General features: G+C 29.6%; 1 protein-coding gene across 2 annotated transcripts in view; it reads left to right on the forward strand.

Annotated features, from left to right (window-relative positions):
* The window catches only part of LOC129960084 (transcription initiation factor TFIID subunit 1-like), a 110742-nt gene that overhangs the window by 70570 nt on the left and 16362 nt on the right, over nucleotides 1-23810 (forward strand). For both annotated transcript variants that reach the window (XM_056073178.1, XM_056073177.1), the window contains exons 21-30: nucleotides 3527-3676; nucleotides 4321-4443; nucleotides 9820-9995; nucleotides 10791-10914; nucleotides 12417-12513; nucleotides 17443-17504; nucleotides 19206-19342; nucleotides 20603-20665; nucleotides 21017-21113; nucleotides 21387-21800. In XM_056073178.1, the coding sequence (XP_055929153.1) occupies nucleotides 3527-3676; nucleotides 4321-4443; nucleotides 9820-9995; nucleotides 10791-10914; nucleotides 12417-12513; nucleotides 17443-17504; nucleotides 19206-19342; nucleotides 20603-20665; nucleotides 21017-21113; nucleotides 21387-21800 (1443 nt within the window). The remainder of the gene's footprint in view (nucleotides 1-3526; nucleotides 3677-4320; nucleotides 4444-9819; nucleotides 9996-10790; nucleotides 10915-12416; nucleotides 12514-17442; nucleotides 17505-19205; nucleotides 19343-20602; nucleotides 20666-21016; nucleotides 21114-21386; nucleotides 21801-23810) is intronic.

A 23810-nucleotide genomic window follows, 5' to 3' on the forward strand; every position in this document is an offset into this window, starting at 1 on the left:
AAAATTTTGGAAATATTTTAAATTTAACGGGCAATTATCGCATTATGATAATATAAATACACATACTCATTAACTGCCAACAGTTTGTCAATTTTCCTTTTAAATCTTTTCACCTTCAGGGGAAGGGAAAAGGGGGGAGGTACAGCATGCTGCTCTTCGTTGAAGAAGAAAGTTTCTTCAAGGACTGAATTTTAACTCTGTTTAGATTTCCTTTTACTGCAAATGCGATTTTTAAATTTTTTAAAATTCTGTCAAGTAGTTTGAAAGGAAGGAAGTGCTGTAGAAAAGCGCAATTAAAGCGATGTTATAAATGGGTGCTTAAATGCTTTTACACCCAAATTTTAGCTGAGGGATTTTTTTAAGGGAACAAAATTTAATAGAAATCGAAAGATAATTAACAGTAAATGAAATTTAACTAAGAAATATTATTCTGTAAAATTTTTCTTTAAGGAAGCACGTTCGTAATTTGCGTGCGTATTTAACTCTACACTTCACGATTTTTTTTTTCTTCTGTCCAACCGTATTTGTATAAATTTTCATAATGACTGACAGGATTGCAGATAAAATAAGTAAAAAAAAAATGATTTTGAAATTAATTTTGGCTAATTCTGTTAGCATTGTTTTGAGATAATCAATCATATGAAAGCTTATTAAAATGAACTGAACTTGACTATACCTTATGGGTTAGACATTTTGTAAGCAATTTTAAAATAGAAATTCGCAAATCACTTTAGATTTTCTTTTTGAATCCATTTCATAATAATCTTTTTAAATCACTGGTTATTATGCTTGTGTTATGAAGGGAAAAATGATTTTGATAGTTTGAATAAGCCTTTTTAATTCCTTATATAAAATCGTGTGTCCATTTATTTAAATTTCATATAATTTCTCGTTTTTTCATGAATTCAAACGGAAATTTAACAGATATGTTTTTTAACACTTAGAAAGAGTTTTTAAAATGTTTATATGCCACTCTAAGGAGAATGCAATGAGGGTTGAAGGATTTTAGGTTTATCAGCCATAACTTCTGAACAAACATTCTTTCACATCATCGCTTAAAATTAGCTTTATAATGGTATCAATTCCATTACCTACAATTTGATTTTTAATCAATTGAAATTGAAGCATGACTTTTGAATTAATTCCATTTTTTTTGTAGGACTATAAACTATATAATTTACAAGTATATATGGTTTGCTTTTTTTTATACTGAAAACAAATAAATGCAGGTGAATTACATGTGTTGGTTTAATCTAAAATGTAAAATTTTACATTCTTTTCTTTTATTAGGCCAGATTGAGAGATGGTTAAAAATATTCCCAACCTTGTGAATAAAATGTAGAATTATATACGCAGTGATTTTTAAGAATTTTTTGTAATAATTAACCCATTAACCGCTTGTGTTGCGTTGACGCAACGGTCAATATAAATAAATATAAAAAAATAACGATTAAACAAATTTTTGAATAAATTACATTTTTATGTTAAAGAAGAGCACTACTAACAAATCAGTGAAAAAATAGACTTAAATAAATTATTTTACACCTAATAATCGATGTTTTACTTTAAGCATTTTTTTTGTTCAAATTTCCAAACTCAGTTTTTCTTAGAAAAAAATAAAAATTAAAAACAAATTGGTGTTTGGCTGTGAAATACATTAGTCCAGGTCACTCTTTGTCAGTACATTTCACAAAGCAGGTGTTTCTGTGGGGGAGGAGGGGAAAGTAAAATCAGGTGTTGCGTTCGCGCAACGTCAGCGGAAAGTGGGTAGACTGTTATCCTTCTTGAAATATTTCATTTCAGTACTGTGCGTCTTATAGGTAGCAACTTTTTTTATCCTCTGTGGTTTAAAATGCGTAGAACAAGATATCTTACGTTAGAAGAAGCTTTTGAAAAAATGTTCGAACAAAATTCCGATTTCGAAGATACAGATGAGACCGATATTGTTGTCGTATCTCCAGAAACAGCAGATGCTAGTGATGAAGAAGGTAATGAAAATATTTTAAATAACGATAGTGATGTTTTACCTAGAGATACTGCAGGGGAAGTTGAAGTTCATGTAAAGAAGAAGTTAGATCCTCCCAAAAGTTCTGCTAAAAAATAAAGAATTACGATGAAAAAGAAAGGAACCAATTGATAGGCTTCAACCAAAAAATGAAGAAAAAGCTTCAATTGATCGTATCAAACAAATCATAGAAGACAAAACTAGTGCAAGTATTTTCAATCTTTTTTTTTTTTTTTTCAGTATGAAGAAAACAAAAATATACTTGTTGTTCGGTGGAACGACAGCTCTGTTGTGACAATAGGGTCACTGAACCACTAAAAATGTTTCTCGATACTCTAAAAATCAGAAGATGAAAATATTAGTAGCCCAACCTTACTGCATTGAGCAGTATAATCAGAAAATGGGTGGTGTAGATTTGTGTGACAATTCTGTTTCCAATTACAGAATTAGGGTCCGTGGCAAAAGATGGTGGTGGCCGATATTTTCAAATTTCATCGATATTGCACTAACAAATGCTTGGAGAACATCAATATTTTCTGAAGAAGGAAGTAAAAAGTCACTGTTGGATTTTAGACGAGATGTTGTGCTTTATCTGTTACAGACGCCCTTGGATAGTGTGATAAATAAGAAAAGATCAGCTACAAGCCGTCCGAGCAAATTCAGGCTTACAAAACCAATATCCGAAGGACATTTTATTGTTAAGTCTACAGACAGTAGAAGACTACGTTGCAAGTATTGCCACAGCTATTTATCGCTGCAATGTTTGTGAAGTTGCTTTACACTACAATTTTAGTGAAGCATATCATACTTGAAATTTATATCACCTTATTCTTACATAATAAGCTTGTCAACTACATTTATTTGTTAGTTTTTAATAAATTAAAATTTTCAAAGAAGTGTTTTGACTATTTTACACCCTTTAATAAGCTCACAAAAATTTCTAGTTTTTAAAACGTGAAGAAAATACGGCGTAGTGCTCGATAACGATCAACATTCGTACTTCGTTTCCGCTGACGTTGCGCCAACGCAACACCCTATATTTTTAAACGTAAGTGCAATTTCCTTATTTTTACATTAAATTACTATTATAAGTGGTCAAACTAATAACTTGTATTGTTTGCATCGAAAACAAATAATGATTTTGAGTTTTGGCGTTGAATGGGTTAATTTGTGTATTTCGAATTCAACTCCCATGTTTATACTATGTTTACTAAACCACTTGAGTAAGAAATTTTATTTCTTATTACACTGACTTTTCTTCGCATTATTGATACTAAATAGAACGCTTTGACTGAGTTACAAAATGTATTACCAAACAAATCCTTAGTTTTGGAATTCCATCGTTATTTACCGTGTTTACCAAACCTTTATTTACAGTATTTTAAGACTTCATTTCTTCACTAAATATCTTGATTTTCAGTCATTAGTTTCGCCAAAATATCCTTCAAATATAAAATATTAAAACTTGGTAAATTTTCATTTTACCAATTTTAAATATTCTTGCTTTTTTGAATTTTTAAGGTCAAAGCTGCTCCTTGGAATACGACCAGAGCTTTTATATCTGCTATGAAAGGAAAATGTTTACTCCAACTTACTGGTGTTGCTGATCCCACTGGTTGTGGAGAAGGGTTTTCATATGTTCGAGTTCCCAACAAACCTCAGCAATCTAAAGTAAGTAAAATTGTTGTTTGTGTACCTTTTTGCATGTGGTTCTTTGATATTTAATTTTAGTTATTATTTAGTCAATATTTCTTATTCTTATATTTCTTATATTCAATATTTTCAGTGTTCTCATTTGAAAAATTATTCTTCCATGGCTAAATCATTGTAGCCCCCCCCCCTCGTTTTTTTGCTTTGTTTATCAGACCAGTGTAATTTTTTCAAATTCCTAAGCAGTTTTCAACTGCCATATACTTTCGATTTACCAGATTTTGAAATCAGTATGTCATTTGTTTTGATTTATTTTTGAAATAATACAGAGAATTTGGAAGAGAATTTATATTTTATTGGGTTTTAATAATCTTTTAATGTTGTATATATCTTAGAAGTATTTTAAAACAAGATTTATATATATATAAAAAATTTTTCGTAGGATTTTTCAACAGTTCACCACAATCTCCAACGCCAATTTCACAGATATCATAATCTTTTTGTTTTTAGCATGATTTAATTGAAATTTATGTCTGGATTTCATCAGGGTGTAACTAGTAATTGTAAAGAGATAAAAAATAAAACATATTTATAAAAATTAAGAGTGATACTGCTCCGAGTCTACATTTTTTCCTTGATACTATATAGTATATTAATCACTTTAGGAAGAATGTAGCAGTCAAACTCCTGCAAAGAAAACTGTTACTGGAACCGACGCTGATCTACGACGTCTTTCCTTGAGTAACGCTAAGCAACTGTTACGGAAATTTAATGTTCCTGAAGAAGAGGTAAAGTGTTTATTTTTAAAAATTCATTTGCTTTTGAATGCATTCAAAGAGAAAAAAGTAGCAGTGTTTATATTTTCCAAAAAGATATTTTAGCTTGTTATGTAAAAAAGAAAAATAGATTTACATTGGTAATAGGCGTTTTAATGATTAGAATTTTTACTAGTTAAAGTAGTGTGCGTTTTAAAACAAAGCCAAGTAAAATCTTTGCTTCTATGCATTAGTTTCAGAAAAATTCAAGAAAATATGTTAATATAAAATAGATGAACATAGAAACATATCAATTGCACTTTTTTATTTTTTTCTAGTTTACTTCACCGTTATTCGAAAAAGTTAATTCTTTTCGTTTAAATTAAGTTTAAAAATTGTACATTTTATCTGTGTGATAATTTTATTGTTTATCATTTTAGTGACTTGTAGAAATGTTGTATACCTGACTAACTTGTTTTGAGCATCAATAAAGCAAGAATTTCAGTCATAGTATTCACTAAGTGTTTTAGGTTAAGTTATAATTTATATTTCTAAAGTCTTTTCAGTTTCTAAAATTTGTAACTGGTACGGTTTTTCAATGTGAGTGTTTCCATTTTATTTAGTATTCATGGCATTTAAAGTAGCTTAACTCCGTCTGAAAGTATATAATCTTGAATTCTCCTTACTTTCTTTGGTTCATAATTTTGGAGCTGAATATATAGGATTTGGCTATCTATAAATGATGCAACTTCATATAGATTTTCAACAGTCTTTAGAAATTACTTGAGATTTATTTTGTTATATTCAGAAGTCTTGGAAAAATTATTGATTTTTTTTTTGTTGGATCTTTTCAGAGTGCTAGAAAAATAGGCAAAATGTACATCTGTTATTTTTTTAGAGAAGTATTTGGGGTTTAGCATTGGGAATACCACTAATGGGATCAGGGTGTTGATATGAGAACGCTGATAATCACCAATCCTTTCTCTCAGTGTAATTAGATTGAAGGGGAAGCAAACAGGACTTGTATCATACCTACAGTAGCTGAAGTTGTCTTTGAAATGTATGGAAAGTTATTATTATTCATATAATACTTGTAAAGAGATTTCAAACTTGTATCGAAAGTGTTCCCAAAAAGTTCTCCAGCGGGTGCTATGAAACCTTGTTTCTTAATTTCATTTAGCATTGCTTCATGCATTAAGATTGTTTTATTTAAATGTCTCGCTGATTTTAATATGCATGGACTAATGTTCAGAAAAGCAATCATTACATCTTCGCAAATGAAGAAAATATATTTACACATTCAGTTTTGGAATGGGGAAAAGCACCAACCAGATATTTGAATCATTCCGCAGCCGAAAATGTTACAAGAATTTTGTAATCCTTCTGTAAATTGGATTGGAGAAAGGTTTTAGCTATCTCAATGTATGGTTTATCGATAAAGAAGTTTTTTAAATTATTGATGAAAAAAGTTTCAGCATTGTTTTTTAAATATGGGTAATTATAACCTGCATGTTGTCAACAATTTGCTTAAACATGGCGAAACCCTATCCACAGGGGATATTGATACCGTTTTATCTAATGTTTTATTTATTCCAGCGATTTTCCAGCGAGGAGAAAAGACTGTCTAAATTTCTTTGAGAAAAAACGGAACCAGTTGTTTAGAGAATGCAAATTCAAATGTGGGTAGACAGGATGTTGTATGTTTAGAATGTTGAAAAGAGCTAATTGCCTGCATTAAAATCTAAGTCTTATAAATTTTTTACAAAGTGTAGTAAAGATTCGATCTATCATATTAAACCGCGAGTTGCTCACTCATTGACCAAAGTTCTCCTATCCGAGAGATCGTCGAATGTTTCCATTTTAGGCACAAGAAATAGGAAAGGTTATGTTATTTGAAAACTTCCAGTCTTAGAAAAAATAATATTCTTAAAAGTCAGTTTAGCATTTCGTTTTTTTTTTATTATTATTTTTTATTTATATATATATATATATACGAATTGTGTGCCATTATAAAGAATATCAGTAATTCTCGATTGAATGGGAAAAAATGCTAAATCGGCTTACAAATTAGGAAAAAATTTCGAAAATGCAGCTAAGAGATTTGAAGCATGAATGTCGAGCTATATATATATGCTTTCATTCGTAGAGTTAGTCTCTTCTCCACTATGTAGGAGAAGCCCATTTGCCAGGAGTAAATTTATTAATGGTTTGTTAGATAAGTTCATTCTTACGTAACAAGAAGAAAGTCTTCGTTTCTGCTTGTGTGAATTGCAAGTGATTGGAAGAAAAGGATGCAACTTAATTTTATTAGACGTGTTTTTTTTTAATGATGTGGTTTGCATTTCTGTTGAATGTGAGGAGTCTGAAGTGTCTACAAATCGAAATTTATAAGTTTCTGTCAAATTATTTAAAAAGTCAGAAGCCTTATCAGAAATTTAAGAGTGTAACTAAAATCTGATGATCCTATTTTATTTCAGGACCATAATTAAAATTGGATTGTCTTTAAATAAACATATTGATTTTGAAATCTTAAAGAAGAAATATATATCACAAGATATTTAGTTTTAAGCGAATTGAAAAATGAAGTGAAGAATTTCCAAATCACAATGGAACTTAGATTGTCTGTAAAAAATGCCTACTCTAAATATCATATTTCCCCCTTCATTCTTCCTAATGTTGATCAATCAAGGCTTAGAGATTGTTTTGAGATTAACATTTTTTAAATACATTTTGTTTCAGCTGCAGTGTAAATGTGTTTGGGAAATGAGCACACTGTGTCGTGATTGCCAGCCTATCAGTAAACTGGGAATAACCCGGGAATTTCGGGTAATATTGAAAAAGCCGGGAAAAGTGTGGGCAGTTTATTTTAAAACTATTTTTTTTTTATAATTGTAATTGGATTCAAAATTAGTGTTTTTTTTTCATAAGTTGAGTGAAACATCGTTGGCAGCTGTGAAAATCAGTCACTAGCCTTAAGTCGGAAACGGATGCCATTCGCATTTTTGCGCTCGCTGTATTCCGCGGAATGTTTAAAATTCTGAGAGATCGAAATTTCAGCAATGTAGGATCGTTTGCGCCGTATTTGAAAAGTTCCATCTATTCTGAAGAATAGCTGCCATGCATCTAGTTTAATGGATTCTGCTTCAAATTGTGCTGGCTGTTTTGTATCAGTTTAAGAGTTTATTTTATATCTTACTTTTCTGTATTGTGTCTAAAAAATCATTTCTTCACTTCAATTTCTTGTATAATCTGTGGCATTACAATGATAATCCGGTGGTATTATAATTTGTTAATTCATCGTTCTTTTTCATCGAGTTGCGTTTAAGGTTTCATTTAGTATTCTTGTTTATAGTCAAAACAATTTATGAACAGTGAAGTTGGTGATATTAGCATTTTATGCTGCAATGGAGAAAAACGTTTAATCACCACATCTAATTTATTGAGTACATGTATATGTTCTCCAAAAAAGCATTCATTTTCTTTTTTTTCTCAGGACTTCAAGTTATCTTTATAATTTAAATAAGTCATACTAATATTATTACCCGATACCATAGTTCGTAGATTTTTTAAATTTCTAGTGTGAAGGGTGGGTGGGGGTGGAGCATCACAAAAGAAACAATTCAAAAATTTGTATTTATGTTAAAATTTTGGAAATTTTTTAAGGCTTTCAATAAGACCTGATCTTTTTTTTAATCATTTAATATCCGTAGAATGGAACAAAAATTGAACAATGTGTAAAAATATTCAAATATTTATATTCGCTTAATCATTAAAAAGACAATACTTAATCATTAAAAAGACAATAATATTTAGAAGAAGCAAATTATTTTTTTAATATAAGATTTAATTTTATTTCTTTAATAACAGAATACTACGTACCGGTAGCAAGTTTGATATAAAATAAAAGAAGACAACTCGGGGATTTTATATTATAAACTTGTGCTATGAATGATATAATCATTTGTTAATAATATATTTTCAATCATCATTGCGTTTAGTAAATTTCTGTAATATTAATTTGTTTAAAACATCAAAAAGGAGAGGTGGTCTTCGCATTTGCTTAATTTATCAAGGGTTTCTACTAATGCATCTAAGAAAGCGATTGTGTATATTCTGTGCTTTTTAAAATATTTTTTGGTTTATGTATTTATATTTAAAGAATCTCAAATTTGTAAATTCCCAAATATACCATTATCTAGATAAGAAATGAAATATATGGTACCTTCATTTCAGGAAATTAAATATGTGAGGCACTTATTAATTCTTATTCGAATATATCAAGGGTGTTTATTCATTTTTGGAACGATTTCGGAGCTATTTAATGAATGTTTAAAATGTAAAGACTACTTTTTAAAATTGTTTGATATAATAACCTTTTTTTCTAGGCTATGAGTCTGCATCGCTATTTCCATGATTGAAAAGGCTTTCCCAAAATTTTTAGGAATACTTATTTCCATCCCTCTTCTGTTTCATTCCACTGTTCATCAATCGTGGTGGGATTTTGTTTAGTAAGAACTCTTTACAACTGACTAAAGGCACAATTATATATATGTGAAATGTCAGAGATTTACAGGAATATTTTGACAAGGTCTATATATAATACCTGTATCAGCTTTCATTTTTTCAAGGAATTCAGTGGTACTTTTCAATATATGATTTAAAACTTTGTTTTGAAGTTTTTATCTTTGAAAATTTTGGAATAGAGAAATAGAATTTATTCTGTAAATAGCAGACGCAGAATGTTCTCTTGATAATACATTGAATTCATATTAGTGTTTTTCCTATTCTTCTTATTTTTAATTTGCAATTGTAATAAAACCCTGCGACAATCATTAACCCTATACTGAAACCTTCTTTCAATTGACAAAACTAGGTCTGATCATTTTTTTTGTTCCATTATCTGTTATAAAAGGATCAATTTTTGCAGCAGTCATTTAGGTAAACACAAGCTTCATCAGGGTTCACAGTGTATTTCCATTTACTTGCTGTTAAATAGTTTTCATACAGGGTTCTACACACTTTTCTGCATTGAGCCGCGTCTTAACAAAAGCTGATGAAGATTATATATAAAATATTTAGCTTTTCTAAGTTGTAAGTCTTAGTGTATTATCTTAATATTTTTAATGCAGATATATTTTAAGGATTTTGCAAATGTCTTCTGCGTCAGCGGATTCTTATGTACAGATTTAGAGTGTTATATTCTGTGTGTCTGTTAATTAAATTTTTTGATTATTGAAGGTATCACATAATTAGGCATATTAAGGTTGGTTATTTGTAAATAAGTTATTTCCTAATGACATGCATTAAAGATTTTTTTTCAAATATCAAGCATCTTTACTACAATACATTCAAATTCATTCTTTTATTTCGTAATTATTGTATTCTTGAAATTTCGAATATTTTTTGTAGATAAAAAAGCTATCCCGTTGGGAGGTAATAGATGTCGTACGTACTTTATCAACTGAGCAAGCCAAAGCTGGAGAAGAAGCTATGAGTAAATTTGCTCGTGGAAATCGGTTTAGCATAGCAGAACATCAGGAGCGTTACAAAGAAGACTGTCAACGAATCTTCGATTTACAAAATAGGTACATATTGGAAATAAAATATTTTTGACCTAGCATGTTGGTTTTTTAATAATTAGACGATACTTAACAAAAACTTCCTAAAAATGTTTAACATTTTTCATTTAAACAGTTTTTAATTTTTAATCTTTCCTGATTATTCTGAGGACATGAACTAATATTAGTTCTTATGGATAAGTAGATTCTACTTAAATGGTTGGAAAGAGATTATAATCAGTTCATTCAACAATTAGCTAGAGTAAAAGAATTTCATATTTTTCTGAATAGTTCAGTTCTAAAGCGAGATTAATGTTAAAATTAATGCAAATATCTTTGTTGAAATGTTTTATTTTAACAATGCACCATGTTTTTTAACTATAGTAATATGAGCTTTAATCTGGTTTGTAAATTTGTAAATATCAGCTTCACAAATGTTCTAAATTTTATTCACTGTTGAAGAATGTGATGTTAGCCGAGTTCTGATGGAATTGTGAATCAATAGAATTCAGCTTCTTTAAAAATTCAAATTATATTTTTAGCACTACAGAGCATTTTCTGAGTTCTGATTTTTAGTATTTTAAATTCCCATACCTTATTCAATTAAATATAAGCGGAGTACGGCAAGTAAAAATATATTTTCTGAATTTTGCGCATGATTTTAATTTTGCCTGTAGTTCCTGAATTTAATTCTCTGTCGTATCTGATAATAAAGTAAAGAAAAACAAATGATTGTGGTTTCTTTTATTATTTCATATGTTATATTCGAATATGATTCCTTCTAAACAAAGCGCGTTCTGAATTTGCGAAATTTCTTTGCAGAGTTTTGGCTTCAAACGAAGTATTGTCAACTGATGAAGACTCTAGTTCTGACGATGATTCAGACATTGAAGAAATGGGAAAAAACATTGAAAATATGCTGTCCAGTAAAAAAACTAGTTCTCAGGTAACTTAAAAAAAATAACATTTGCATAAGAATTTTAAAATTACATTTGCATAAGAATTTTAAAATAACATTTACATAAGAATTTTTTATGGCATTCTTTTTAGATTTTTGCTGTAACAAAGATGAACTAGAGTTCACTAGAATTTTATTTTTTTAACTTCCATGAAATCTTTTTTTTTTATTACAGCATTTTTAAAATCAGTTTTTGTATTATATTGTCATTTGAATCCTGATTGAAATTGAAATTTGTCTAAATTAATTAAATGATTTAATTTTTAGAAAAAGTCAATTACATGTAATTTTTTTTTTTGTTAGCAATTACGGGTAAACTTTTGAGCGGAGTTGAATAGTCTTTTAAATAATAATTTAAAAAAAGTGTTTCTAGAAATCAATCTAACATATTATTTTACTCAATTTATTCAACTCAATGAAAGTGTACACAAATTATAGAAGTTTGTATGCTGTAAAATTTGAATTATCCGAAATAATTAGAATCAGGCTTGGAAGAAAGTTATTTTTGTGAGGAATGAAAATTCCTTATAACATACTAATTAAATGACAACAAAAACAATTTTGTTACATGTTATATGCTTAAATATTATATTAAAGTAGCGATGCCCGAACGTCAGTTAGTTGTTTCTTTGTATTCGTTTTCACTTGGCAAAATTTTATTTAGGCATTTTTTTTTTTTTTTTTTTTTCTTTTCGAAAGTGATCTTGGGGGACTGGTGTTCAAAAAATTAGGGCTCTTTAGTTTTTGAAAGGTGTCACGATCTTTTTAAAGTTACTTAACTATTTTTCTTGTATTTTATAACCTTTGGCAAAATGGCATTTTAAAATATTTTAAGCTTTTTAACTTGTAAATACGTTTGATTTTCTGAGCTGTAAATAGGCTTGTTGATGACTATATTCGTATTCTCTGAAGCCTCTTTTGTTATTTAATTTTCGCTTTGTTTTAGATAAGTCCTTTGTATTTAGAAAATGTGCACATAATACTAATAATATGTACTATTAAGAGCTGTTTTAGAAACAAAGTAAATTCGAAGCTATTCCTAAATTTAAAAATTTTTGCTTCAAGTTTTGCTTTGGGATTGAAGTGTCCCTAAGAAATGTATTAATTGCAATATTATCAATTACCCATATTATCATAAAAATATCTGAAAAGAGAATTTCTTTAATTGAAATTGATTATTAGTAATCATTAATATATTTTTTTTAAATATGCACTTAAATTTGGAACTTGAAAGATATTGCTGTATGTTAAATATTTAATCATAGCATTATATTTTACATTTTATTATCATATTTTATAGTGACTTTTATTTTATACAATAAACTTTTGCACTATTAATTTTTTAGTAATATATTTTATTGAAGAATTTTAAAGGCATAGAAAGAAAACGACGATCATGTACTTTTTCTCCGGAATCAAATCTTTGAAAGAATGTCGAATATTGAATAGCATTATTAATTTATTAATCTTCTCTATTTCTTTATTCAAAGTTATCTCATGAAAGGGAAGAAGCTGAGAGACGAGAATTGCAGAAATTGATTTTAGGAGAAGATAGTGTAAATGACGATAGGCGTAAAAGAGACAAAGGTATGTATTTGTATAATTACAGTGTCACTATCTTGTTTCGTTACTATCATGTATTGGTACAAAACATTCATAATCACTTATGGTATGTATAGAATTAGGCTTACTGTAAAAGCATGCTTTCTTAACAAATACAATTTTTGTACAAATACCATTATTTGTACAAATGCTGATATTCCCCTAGTACATAATTATTGGTTATTAGAGAAGAGTTTATCATTAGGATTCAGTTGTCTGATCGTATGGGGAATTTTAAACTACCAGGAAACAATTCTTTTCAACACAAGGAATACTTTTCTCCACAGCTGACAGGCCAGACATGAGTAGGAAAAATAACTGTATATCAATGAACACAAAAATGTAACTGATTTTCTTGGGGCATATTAAAAGTACTCTTGAATAAATAAATATCAAAGACTTATATTGTAAGTACCCTCGTACTTAAATATGGGTTGAGCTGAATCTAAGATTTTTATTTTACATATACATTTAACTAATATACACACGTATGAAAAGATATTGCCTTTAAAATATGTTAGTATAACAGTATTCCGACATGATGCGACACTTATTTCAAAACACAAATTATATATCGTATGTATATAATGTTAGCCTCACAAAATATCATCACATCACCTGATACATTAGCTGCAAATTAATTTCTTCATTTAGGACTGAAAATCAAATTCAGACCTTGGATTCTACGTTAAATATATTTTTCAAAAGTGATAAATCCTGCTGATAAGGGTTCCAAGTCATATTGCTTTTCCTTAAGCACAAGTATATAGGAAGATAAAACAAAAAGGTTCTTATCAAATTATTGTTTCAGTCGGCCTTCTGGCAAAAGCAGCTTATGTAATTAACTTTCGATAGAATTCTAGGCTACACCGTTTAGTCGCACAAGCTTCGTTCCGCCAATGAATGCCAGGTGCATCAATTTCTTTTCTTTATATGCGTCACCTGTCGTCCCTAGCTTTCATAGACTTTTGACAACCTGTCGTACCAACCACAATTTTCTGAGCACCCAAGGGATGGAGGGTTATTTCTTTGCCTAATGTGACTTGTTGTCTTCTGCTTCGTTCGTCCCCAAAAGACCATCATAGTGATGATGGTTTACTGCAGTACATTGACTGCCTGCTGAAGCCTTTAACTGCACTTAATTGATTTCGGGTTTTTGATAATTACGTAGTCCTTGGAATGGACGGTTAATTGAGAAAAGAATAAATATTAGTATTAAAAAAAGAGGGGTGAAAGCAAGGTAGAAAGAATGGGCAGGTAGTTTTGTAGCGAATCTATGGAGTATTGGCGCGGCCAGGAGACAATCGATGAAAGATGGTGGGGAAGGGTTGCCAGGGTTAATGAAAACACAGCAAGAAGTAGGAAATCGGTATTTAAACACGCATGAGAATTTAGAGAAAGTGCGTTTAGAATTAATTAGTTTATTTTCATCTTTCGCTTTAACTGCTCTTATTCTACTAATCGCCTTTGGCGACAGGCGTGTTCTCCCAGATTGTCTTTTTAGGCTTTAATTATTTAATTAAAAATTCACCGTGCTATTTGATACGACTGAAAACATGAATTCAGTTGAAACAGTTTACTGCAAATTAAAAAGTGCATATGTATTACGAGATAAAAGCGGAAATGTAAATCCTATTTTGGAATTAATAACTGTCAAAAGCTCGCAGTTGAATGTTTTGAGGAATGAGTTTTAATTCCTTCATAACGTTTAAAAACATAGTATCAAATCAAGTGTATCAAACTGGCTTAAAATATATTAAAATTAAGAGAAAAATTGCACAGAAATGAAATTGGTATCATTAAAAAGACAATTTCTTGAGAGTGTCATGATAATACATAGATCATTTTTGTAAGATAACAGTTTTGAAGAATATGAACATCAATTTCCGTAGTAAAACCATATCGATTACCCCATCTGGAGAAGGCTGAGCCTATTTTTGCGGTCGAGTAACCTTTCTGTTTGAATCCGGTTTCTTGATTTCATTTATTTTTTCTGACTAAATGGATTTTTTGACGAGAAGAAACCAGAGAATCTTTTAGTCATTTGGTCACCAGAAACATTTCTAAAAATACATTACATGTTCATTAATTACCTAAACGAAGCGTTGAATTCAGTGTAGTTGGAAAAACGATAAATGGAGCAGTCTGAAATCCATACAATAATTTTTTTTTTTTACATTTCACTGTTGTTATTCAACAATAAGTAATGGGAGCCATTTCTGTGCTACTTACGTGAGTGCGTTTATGTAGATTAACTGCATTCAGGAGGTTTGAAAACTCATTGAATAAGGACCTGATTTCTCATAGGATTTGTAGGAGTTTTTGGGTGAGTTGGGAGTAGTTCAGGATTGATTTTCCAGCATGTGCGTTATTTGAAGATGCGATGGACAGGTGATTGTTGAATTTAGCTCTGACTATATCAACATAAGATTTTCTAACTGATGGGTTTGGTTTGGTACAGGGATAGGCTTTGTACCATCGTCTAAGTGGAGGTGTCGTGCTTGATGGTAACAGATGGGCAAATCGATTTTTTCTTTGATAATACATTTAAATGTAAGGTAAATTATTGTTGCATATGAAGCAACGGGTTTTGTAGTAAACCCATTTGAGTTTCTGACGCTGTGGAAGAAACCTGCGCATCCATAACAAATCTTTGCCTTGTTTCTTTTTCGATATACTTCAAATCGAATTTTTAAGTATGCTTTGAATTTTATTGTGAAAATGTCCAGGTAGTTACCAGCTTTTCTCAGTTTAAGTAAGAATATTGGATGAATAGGTTTTTTTCCTCTAAAGATTTTGAGTTGAGAAATTTTAATGGGTGGGAAATTCTTTGATTTCAACTCTTCCACAATTACTTCTTTGTTTGTGTTTACAGGAATACCTTTTGTGATAATTTTTATCGGGCTATCTTCAAGAGGGTACAGTGAAGATAGAACATTTCCTTTGATATCAAGTAACTAGACTCGTATAATTCTAAGTCTGTCATTCTCAGTTGAGGAAGGTCTGTCTGAAGTTGTTATGAAAAAGATTTACATTGTTAGGAATATTTCGGCATTTTTTTTTTTTTTCAGTACAAGATTATATAGTCTTCAGGTAGTTTCGGGTTTATAGCAGGAGTTTTCTTGGAGATGTTGGAGCCTTTTTCTTGGGATGAATCGATTTCAAGGCTGTCAAGAGCTTTGAATTTATTTTGTAGGTCAATATCTGGGTTAGAAGAGCATTTGGAGATTCGTCTTTTGGTCGTTTTTTTTTTCCCCATATATAATGGGGTTAAAATTTCTTCACTCATGGAAGCATCTAAGTTTGGAAATTGTGGTGAATCTTGCGAATGCCAAATCAACTCATTGATCGAATTTGGATGTAATTTTAACGGCACTTTTGGATTTAGTTGATCAAATTTTGGAAAGTTGAGAATTTTTTCCATTGGACTGTCGTTTGATTGCTCCATTTGGGTGAGAGCAGCACACTCTAATGAGAGCAAAAGTTCATGCGTATCCCTTGCTGTACTAGTAGATCAGTGAGAATTAACGGATATAGGTTTGCTATTGTTATGTGATATGTAGCGATCACATGGGGTTATTAAAGATAATCTTGATATCTAATTAGGAAGTACCTTTTCTTCAACTCATGATTGTAGATCAATAGTATAACGTCCAAAACTGTGAAAATATGGAAAAATCACTTATTAAATGGTGATTTCAGTGCTCACTATATCGATAAACAGTGTATTCTGTAGGTTGTTGAAAAGCAATAAATCAGATGGATGGAGATGGAAAAAGATATCTAGGGCAATCGTTCAAGCAGGATCTCTGGAAAAAAACGCCTGTGGCTAATGACTGTCAGGGCGGATCCTCAAAAGACCTTTTCTGTCCCCGTCACAGTTCACAGTTTAAATAGCTTATTTTTTTATGCAATTAATCTCTTTGGCGATTGTTTTTCCATTCCAAATAATCCGCAACCCCTGCCTGAGAAATTCGGAGTAGATATAACTCCGAATTTGTCAGGCAGGGGTTGCTATACTATTTTTCTCCATGCATACTTTTTTTTTTTTTTTACAATTATTAAATAAATTTCGGTAAGCCTATCAGCATGCTTTCAAATAAATCTTTATGATATTCAGTTCTTTACACCTGTTGAAGATAATCAAGGCAGAGTAAAACATCATTTAGGCCTATTCTTACCTGTGCACAACATTACCACTCAAATATAATAACTACTTAATAATGCATGGACATAAATACTTAATTGCGTGAACTTTTTTGAATGTTAAATATCTTCATACTTAACTGTGCTAGTTTTTTTTTAAGAATAAAAGAAAATGAAACAAGATTTTTTATGTACATTTTTTTTTTCGTCTTTTACTTAACTTTCTTAACCTCATGTTGAGTTGCATTAAAATTTGTATATCAGGTTTGCGTATTCTATTTTAAAAACCTTTGGAAGCTCTGGAAGCTACTTGCCGTCTTCTTACAGATTTTATTTATTTTAGTCTGTTTTTTTTTTTTTATAGAAATGTTAGCCAATTTTTATAGTAACTATTCTAAAGATGCAACCTTTGCTGTGTAGTTTGTTTAAAATTAAAATATTAGACAGTCAGTCTTATTCTTTTTTAATATTGTAATTGAATTGAGTGGGGTTTTTAAATTAATTTTTATATTCTAATGAAATATTAAATTAATTAAATTATTTTTTTTCAATATTTTTGATTATTTGAATTATACAACATCAATTATTGAGTTTGCAAATTTGCTGCTTTGAATGACTGGAAGTCAGCCATCTTTTAAACAATGCCTTTTGAGGTTTTTTGCCATTTGTTTTACAATGCTGAAGTTACGTCCTCTGCGCACTTTTATTTTATAAATGCAGTTATGGTTTTTCTATTTGTACTCTATGTATGCTTGTTTTAAATTACAGATAAATCAAAAATTGATAAAGAAGATGACAGTGCATCCTTAGGAAGTACAGGATCTAATTCTGTAAGGAAATTTTCTTTTTCTCAAAATTAATTTAGTTTTTCATTGAAGTACACTTTATTCCAATTAGTTGGGAACTCCATTTAAAATTTTAATATTATCTGCCTTTGTGTATGAAAATTCATTCAATATTGGTAAAGAGCTGAGGTAAGTATAATTGTAATTTTTTTCGCATGTTATTTAACTTATGTACCATGTTTGTAAAAATTAAATTTCATAATCGATTTTTCACTCGGTTCCTTATGTCAAGAGTATCAGTGCTGAAATTCACTATAAGTGTGCGTTGTCAATGACAGTATATTATCTTAATATTTTCAAAGCTTAGTTATCAGTTTCTTGCTTAATTTTAGTTAATTTTGATTTAATATATGAGACTGCATCTGTTAGTGAATTTAAGAAAAAGCTAATTACAAAATTCCATATTAATTATAATGATAAGTTGTAATTTTTATTAAAGATTAAGAAATATAAATATTAAAAAAAGTTTTCTTTAAAGCACACATTTATTAATGTACTTAAATGTTGAAAAAATTATTAAAGAAAATCTGCGGATTAAAGCAAAGGTATAAAAACACGAACTGTTGAAAGCTATATAATTACAAAATTCTACCACAAGGAAATATAAAAAGTAAGAATTTTTTTAATTCAAATGAAAGTTAAAATTTACTATGAATACGATAAAAACTCCTATTTACTTAGGGTATTTGGAAATGGAAAACACTGTAAATGTCAAATTGCAAGTTTTATTGTGCAGCAGAAAACTAGTTTCAGGTTCTGTTTTGTCACTTATAAATTTTTTAAGCCAGTAAAACTTATCTTATATAATTTAAAAAATAATATATATCTTAAAAAATAATTTTAAAGGAAAGATCTATCAATATGGAATTTCTAAAATGAATTTTTTCCTTTTAGGAATCCATAAGTTAAAAAAAAAAAAAAAAAAAAAAAATCCACAGTAAATTCATGAAATAAAATATTCAATTGTATGGAAGAAAAATTACTAAAGCATTTCTGTTATGTGTCAAAAACCGGATAAAAGAGAAATCTTTAGATAAATGAATTTTAATACTATTTATTTGGAAGTTTAAAGATTTTGTATTGAAATTCAATGACTGATGGGAAGAGATTTCTTCATTCAATCTGTTAAGATGCTTAAGCATAATATTAAAATAATTGTGCATATTATTTAATGAATTTTTGAAAACTACCCTCCAAGTATTTTTGTTCCGAACTTAGGTAATTTAATCAATTTTTGACTTAAATTTTTTCTATATCTAGATTTCTATTCTATGATCTAATTAAATATCACATACAACTGAAAATGCATGTTGCTTTTACCCATGCTTTACCGGTTGCGTTCATTGATCTTTAATTATGTAATACTCACCTTTTATCAAAAGATTTTGAAGATGCTTCAGGCTGTGATTTCACCATTATGTTACATTAAAATGTTTATTAGCAGAGGTCAGTATAATTACTGTGTTTTTTACGGTTTTAATTGGCTGTAATTCGCAAGAAAATAATTTTCTTGCTATTGTTAAAATAATAAACGATTTAAATTCAGCTTAGCTTTTATGTTGACAAGATATTTTAATACTTATTGATAACGCATTCTTATCATTTTAAGATTATGCTTGGATAAAAATAATGGTTTGTTAAATCACTTTTTTGTTTTTAAAATATTTTTTTACTGCTATTTTTCAGAATGGCAGAATACTGAAAATTTATCGAACTTTCAAGAACCCTGATGGTAAAGAATTTGTTCGAATTGAAACTGTACGAAAGCCTGCTGTAATTGACACTTACGTTCGAATTCGAACCACTAAAGATCCGGCATTCATGTTAGTACCTTTTTTACTATTGAGAAACTTGATGCCTTATAATGATTTTAACATGGAAAGTTTTAATGTGATTATAAGTTTTTAGTTATTGAAGTCTTAATGAGTCAGTTAACATAATTTTGCACATTCATCACAGAACATGTTATTTAAAGTAATTTGTTTATGTTCAATCCTTGCCATTCCATTTTTAGCCTATACTTTTAGGTTGGTCACTTTCAAGTAATATACTCTAGCTTCATTCCATTCCTCTTGGTTATTTTTTTTTGCTAGAGTACACAACAAAGGCCCCTCTCCACATCCGCTTTCAGAGAGCAAAGATTCTATATCGTTGAACGGAAATAGGCTGAGAGGAAATTAGAAAAGGTTGCATATCCAATCTTCCAATTCACGTTGTGCCAAATTCTGACCAATTTTGTGCATTCACGATCGATTTTGGAATGCCTCAATCAAAGAGCGTGATGCCAGGTGATCAGGAAATTCCGGTTTAATATATGATTGCATGTTGCCATTTACTGAGTTGTAACACCATGTCCCTTCCCTTTCTGCTAGACACACAGTGAATTTTGAAATTAAATTGGCTCTGAATATTTGAAGTGTAGAAATGGAAGTGATTTGTATTCACCTGCCATTTGTTGCGCTGAACCATAATGAAAGGACCAGGGCTTTAAGATTACTAATATTATCTGTTTACCATATGCAAGTGTTGCATCAAAATCAGAAAGCTTGCTTTTTATTTTTCTCCTTATGAATGATAGCTAATTAACCATTTTGATATTTTTTTTGACATTCTTAGGACGGGTTTAGCTTAAATCTTACTAACTTTACTATGAACAGTGAGTTTCTTGCATAAAAAAGTTTGTAAATGTATTTGAGAGTAGTATTTTTTTTTAACAGATTTTGAATAGAACTTGAAATCTGTTATATTTCTCATTGTGTTTCTTTAAAACAGCTAAAGTAATGTGCATTTTCTTCTTGCATCACCACATGTGTTTTGAAGAAGTAGTTTCTTTGTTAAAATCAATTCAATGCTATGCTAATTTTTAAAATTTTTTTCTCTTCTTTCTACCATGAACTGCAGTAGCGAGCGTATATTTGTCGATTATTTATTAATATTGTATTCTCATACTAATGTTTGTTGAACGAGGTTATATAAAATACACATTATGCTCTGTGCAAATATGCATATTAATCTTGTAGATAGATTTTCATTTATCTTTGTGCCAAAGTTTGCTTAGTATTTACATGTATTTTCTCATTTAGAAAGCAGTTTGCTTCTACTTTGGATGAACATCAAAAAGAAGAAATACGCAAAGAAAGAAGAAGGTAAAATTATTATCTTCAAATATAATAGCAGCTCATTATCATTTTTTCTTTCACATTATAAGGTCTATTTTTAGGCTTGTTTCTTTTGACTATTAAGAAGACAGGTTTTTATATTTTTTGTTTTATATCTTTAATATTTTGTTTTGCCTAAGTTTTAAACATATAAAGAGATTTCATAATTTATTTTATAAATTGATTTGCCTGTCATATCTTTAGATAAATTCCTTGTGTTTTTTGATGGGGGGGGATTCATAAAATAGTATGCATCATTTTGATTTTTCAAAAATGGTAAAGTTTATCATACATTGGCTCATTTTTAAGTGTTCATCTGTGGGTGAATTTTTTTTATAGAATTCAGGAACAGCTAAGAAGGTTGAAACGTAATGCAGAAAAAGAAAAACAAGTGCCACCGAAAAAGAAACCAAAGAAAGAACCCCCTCTGCTAAAAGTAAAAATTCCCTTTTATATTCTATATTTTTAGTTTTAATAGAATTATTTTGTTATATGACCAATATGCTTTTTTTAATTTTGTTTTTCTAGTTATGTATTCATATTACTAGAAATATGTACTTGAGCTATGGTAGATTAATAGTTTGAAACCTCCATATATTCTGATTACCTGTGTTGCTCCTGTCGCACCTCTTTTAATAAGTGAAGATATTTTAAATTGTAATCGTCATTGTGAATCTGCTTTAGTTACATGAAAGTTTTTCCCCTCTAGCTGAAATGTGGAGCTTGTGGAGCAATTGGTCATATGCGAACAAATAAAACATGTCCTCTTTATCAACCAGCTGCACCCATTCCACCTGTTCAAGTAGCTATGACAGAAGAAGAAGAGGAAGAACAAGAAAGAGCTGGGTTAGAGGACGATAACCTTGTAAAAGTGGATGAAACAAAAGTTGTTTTATCGAAGCAGTTGGTGAAACATGCAGATGAAATTCGAAGAAAATCTCTTGTTCTTAAATTTCCCAAAGAAGCAGTGGCTTTGAAGAAAAGGCGACGAGCTGGAACAGTGATGCACTGTGATTACCTGAAGAAGCCTCACAAGCTTGTGAATCGTCAAAGGACTGATCCAGTTGTTGCATTGTCAATAATATTGGAAAGTGTATTGAATGAAATGCGTGACCTACCTGACGTAAGAATTTTTACTTATTTATATGTAGCTTTTGATTTATGTTTTGAGAAATTATCTTTTATTTTCAATTCTCTTAGTTACTTTTTTCTTAGTGTCTGTATGTGTGATAGGAAATGAAAGAAAATTTACTCCGAATGTTTTTGATAGTCTTTAATAACTTGCCTTTAACTTAGCTTTTGATCCTTTTTAAAAACAACTTTTAATTGCGAATTCAAAGAAAACTTGTGTTACTTTATTAATTATTTTTTTTGGAAGCCGACGTATCTTTCAGAGTTAAGAGCATCAAGAACCTCTGTATTAAAAAATGTGATAAAATGAGATTGTACTATGTGGAGCATTTCAATAGTCATGTTCGTCACCTGTTAAAATATTTCGCGCGTATGTTTCTGTATTTAGTTATGTTTCCAACTTTTTAATTCACTTTATTTAGAAGCATTGTTACTTTGTGTGTTCACTTAAAAACCTCATCTAAGCCTAGTTTTGTAGTTAGAGATATAGGGTGTCAGAATTCATTCAATCCTATGTATGTTGTGTATATCAGTCTGATGGTGGTATTATAATTTGGAAAACGGTGTAATATTTATCTTAAACATCTGATCTTATATTAGAATTACATAGCATTTCTGTAATTGTAATCCAGTGTTGGATCTTAAATCAATTGATGTATTACGAATGCAAAGTGCATGTTTTTATGCATTAAGCTAATGGACATGAAATTTCCCTATATTTTTGAAATACTGGTTCGTCGAATTTCGTTGAAACCGTCTCAAAATTGTATCAAAATATGATTACCATTTAATTCTTCAAAATGTAATTTTAAATATTAATTATTAGTAATTAGTATTATTAGTAATCTAAAACGATAGTTCTTTATGGATTTTTATCGAAAAAATACAACTGCAGCTGCAAAATCGAGTCATTCGATTAATGAAAGTCCTACTATTTGTTGCTTAGAATTTATTTAATTATTAAATTAATTCGTGAAAATTAAAAATTATTCGTGAAACTATATTAAAATCTTGTCAACCCAAAGCAAGAAATATTAAGAGTTATAACAGCTAATTAAAGTCGATTGTCATTTGAATGAACATGGGTTGGAAAGAAATTTAAACATGATTTACGAATGTTTCAGGCCCTGTGAAAGTCATCTAGAGTCTGCATAGAAGTATTTCATCAACTCATTACAGAAAATATGAATCAAAGATTGTTTATCTACTATTTTGTTTTCTGCTATAATAAGTTGATCCATTTCTCAAAATCGGAAATTAATTCTATATTTTGATGGGCAACTTTAATAATAATGGCTAAATGTAAGACATAAAGCTTTACTGATTTTTAAATGTATCTTTTGTCATTAAAAGTATTGTTCAAATTATCACGAACATGTATATTTTCGATTGTTATCAGGAGATCAAACAATAATATGTCAACAGCTGGGCTGTATAAAACCGGTGTTTTTCTGCAGAAAAAATTGGTATGTAGGCTTTATAACGACTGTAGAGCGAATCAAATTTTGCATTAAAATCTCCAAACTGTTGACTACCTGTGCTTATGAGCATGATTAACTTAAAAATGTAATAAACTACATTTCTTTAACTTCCACGTAATATTTACGTAATTTTTTTTTTATATCAGTATGAAATTGGAAACCCTATCGAAGGATAAATTTTCTGTCATTATGCATGTGATTGTAATATCTGAAAAACTCAATAAACGAGATAAATAAAATTTGGTAAGCAATATTTGAACCAGAAATTGTAGAACTTAAAATTTGCAATAAATCTGTCTGCTGCCGGAAATTGTTTTCCCAGTAGAAATACAGTCGGAGAACGAAAAAAGGAAGTCACTTAGCGTAATTCTGATATCGTTTATCGAAAAATTAAAGAATTAAAATCCACAGAGGTAGCACCCAGTTTCTTTATCAAATTCCAAAACTGCATCTTTTTTTAATGGCAATACACCTAATTTAGACATGAATTGAAAACAAGGTCATTTTATAGCAGCTGATTG

Source organism: Argiope bruennichi, chromosome X2 (genome assembly GCF_947563725.1).
Source record: "Argiope bruennichi chromosome X2, qqArgBrue1.1, whole genome shotgun sequence".
NCBI lineage: Eukaryota > Metazoa > Arthropoda > Arachnida > Araneae > Araneidae > Argiope > Argiope bruennichi.